Source organism: Mytilus trossulus, chromosome 7 (genome assembly GCF_036588685.1).
Source record: "Mytilus trossulus isolate FHL-02 chromosome 7, PNRI_Mtr1.1.1.hap1, whole genome shotgun sequence".
Classification (NCBI taxonomy): Eukaryota; Metazoa; Mollusca; class Bivalvia; order Mytilida; family Mytilidae; genus Mytilus; species Mytilus trossulus.
The window spans coordinates 38,960,868-38,964,246 of record NC_086379.1 but is presented as its reverse complement, the minus strand read 5'-3'; the positions used below and the strand labels follow the sequence as shown (position 1 = coordinate 38,964,246).

At 34.3% G+C, this 3,379-nt stretch overlaps 1 protein-coding gene across 1 annotated transcript; it reads left to right on the top strand.

The window, feature by feature from the left end:
- On the top strand, window positions 1–756 carry LOC134726393 (E3 ubiquitin-protein ligase TRIM71-like). Its single transcript, XM_063590793.1, has one exon. The coding sequence runs from the start codon at window positions 1–3 to the stop codon at window positions 754–756; it is 756 nt and encodes a 251-aa protein (XP_063446863.1).
- The last annotated feature ends 2,623 nt before the right edge of the window (window positions 757–3,379 follow it).

Genomic DNA, 3,379 nt, shown 5'->3' with positions numbered 1-3,379 from the left:
ATGGAACATACAAAATCTGTCCTAAATAGCCAGATTCACATTGATTGTCAGCTTTGCCAAGGAAGAAATACAATTCAGTGGAAATGTGTGAACTGTCAGTTTTTAATGTGTACCAGTTGTAAAGATAACATTCATCTAAGGATTACTAAAGACCATCACATTATTAACATTAATGATATAGGAGAATTAGATTTTGGCCAAAGTTTTAACTTTAGAGACGTGCATTGTATTGAACATTCTGAACAGGTTTGCTGCTCATATTGCAGAACTTGTAAAAAAGTTGTCTGTGTGAAATGTGTGATGAAAGTGCATAATGGACATGAGTTTGTTGATGAAGAAGACTTTCTAAGTAAAAAGGAAATATTATGGGAAGGACAAAATAAAGTAAAGAAGAAATTAGATGAACTGTGTAAGGTAGAATCCAAAATGAAAGAGATCAAAGAAATAGAGGAATCGGCGTATATCAAAGCGAAACAAGATATGCAGGACAACGCAACACTTGATGTTCATCAGTATTATGAAAAACTCATTAAAATGGACAAACAAATGCAATCGGTAAATCAAACAATTTATACAGAATTGAGAAATATAAACAGAGAAAAGGGGAAGCTTCAGGAGATCATTGGTATAGTAAACCTGATTAAAAGTTCTCAAGATATCTGTCAGTTCCTTGGAAACTTTGATGGGTTGATAACGTCAATGAATTGTGAGATTGAAACATTTCATTTTGGTCAGCTTAAAGCCAAAAGTTTCTGAGGCAAAAGTCGGTTTCAAAGTGGTTAAGGAGTTCACTACAGACTTGAGAAGGGTTGGAAAATTAACCGTGTTAAGTGATCAAACACTGCTGATCTCTGAGAATAAATCAGAAGTACTACAACACGTGAAACTTAAAGGAACCAGACTCCAAGTGATATCCAAGTTAAGTTTGAAGATGTTTGTCATAGCAGTCGATTCGTTAGGTGAAATACTTGTATCAACTGGTGACACAAAACTGAATATCGTTGATATAACGAAAGGGGAAATAACTGCTTCGGTACACAATGTAGACCCGTTAATATCACGTAGCATACATGTAACTCAAGATCATAGAGTCATAACAGGAACTATTTCACAAGCTCCTGTATTCCCTGCCATAGACAGAAGTGTTGTGGTAGTCATGGATCAGACAGGGAACAACCAAAAGGAGTATGAACATGACAAATCATTGTTTGCATACCCTCGTAATATAACCAGTACTGTATATGGTAATATATTTGTGATAGACAAGCAAATGGCTACTGTTTAAGGTCCTTGAGGAGTGGTAGAGTGTTAGAAGACGATGGAAGTGTCATACAGATATATTCTGGTCATCCTGATATCAACTATAAAAAAGAACCATCGGATTTATTGACCATTGCATCAGGCAGTATAATTGTTATTGACAGTCACATCAGCACAATACATATTTTAATTAGCCGTGGACAATTAATGACTTACCGCAATCATTCAGACATAGGAATCATACATCCATATTCTCTAGCTCTATCGTCATCAGGCAATGTATATATTGGATGTACATGTAAATAAGGAAGTCCAGATACTTATAAGGCCAAACTCTATGAATAAGAATATTATGGAATATAATCACGAACATGACGAATGCTTGTAGAATAATGAAAATGAATGACATACTGACATATTTATTGTAATGACGCAGAGAAGGAGACTAGATTGAAACCCCTAGGCTAGAGAAGATGTATGTAATGGTGCCTTCCGCATAATGAAAGATTCATGAACGATGCAGAAAATGAAATTGCATTATATCACCCCTAGTTTTTGGTGGGGTTCGTGTTGTTTATTCTTTAGTTTTCTATGTTGTGTCATGTGTACTATTGTTTTCTGTTTGTCTTTTTCATTTTTAGCCATGGCGTTGTCAGTTTGTTTTAGATTTACGAGTGTGACTGTCCCTTTGGTATCTTTCGTCCCTCTTTCATTTAAATGTGTTCGTCTTTTTTCTTGAAACTCAATGTACAACATTTATGTTGTATAAGCGATATATGAGAATCCGAAATTCCGAGGTCAACTGTTTTATACATCAATATCTTTGACAAACCTTTATGGAATTGTGTGAAATGTAAAGATAACTTTTTATGACCAAAAGACAGTATTCAGGGCAAAGCTTTTGAACATTTTCTTTACCAATTGTAATGAGCTTCTTAATGGTTAAGAGATTTCCAAAATATGAAAAAGACTCGTTTCTTGTATTAACCACCACCCACCATATCTAAACACATTTTATTGCAATACTTGTACCTATACATATGTATTCAGTCATATGAAGAGTAAAACTTCAATAAATGAAAAAAATAGTTAAAAAAGTAATGGAATTTATCATGTACAAAAACAGTACAATGGTATTTAGATAATTCTAAATAGCTGTTTTTGTTTCACTCATCAAGTCCTACGGACCATGTTAGCAATTGCCATCACTTGGCATTTGTTTTTTTTAACCCAGATAACTCCTTAAACATTAAAACTCTTACCAGCTGATTGTATTTTCTATTTTTTTATTTTTAAACTTTTCTAATCACTTGGCGTCTTTCCTCCTTCGTCTGTCATGGGTTAACGTTGTCACTAGGAAAAGAGAAATTCTGACGGGCTGACATATTTAGATTAATTGATGATATCTTCATATTGTCCGTTTACATCAAAACTTTTAGACTACTCCATCAAAGAGTTAAAACTCTTAGGTCAATAATTTAAACATTAATTTCGCGTGTTATTTTACACACTATAATAGTATAGGGAAACCTCGAAAGCAAAAGTGATCAGCAAAACGACCTGCTACTAAGTTAATAGAGCTGAAAATATCAGACAACTCCTTGTTTGAGTAATCGCCCTTTAAACTGATTTCAACCCCCAAAAATAGTGCTTTTGTCTATTGTTATCTTATATATTTCTCTTGACTGGCCGCCAGAGTTTCGCTCAACATAGTCCAGTTAATCTATAGACAGGTGTTTCGGGATAAATCCACCAATGAAGTGTCCAGTTTCTCGTCCTTGATTTCACACCCAGTTCTTTTGTATATCCGTTTGATGACACTGATAGGTGATTAGAAATCAAGAATATTTAAAACGGCTATCATCATTATCGCTGAAATCTTCAAATAGACTGTTCTTATGGAAATTAAAATGTAAGCTCAGCCCAATCAGTTGAAATAACATTGGTAATACCTTTACACATTGATAGTTAGATGGACACGTCAACAAGCAAAAACGATCACCAGACAAGATCTACAAATAAATATGGCCGAACGCATGGCCAAACTATAAAGACAACAGTAGTATATCACTTTCACGATTTGACTGCCGTTTATGAATCAGTTTGTTCAAACTTCTAA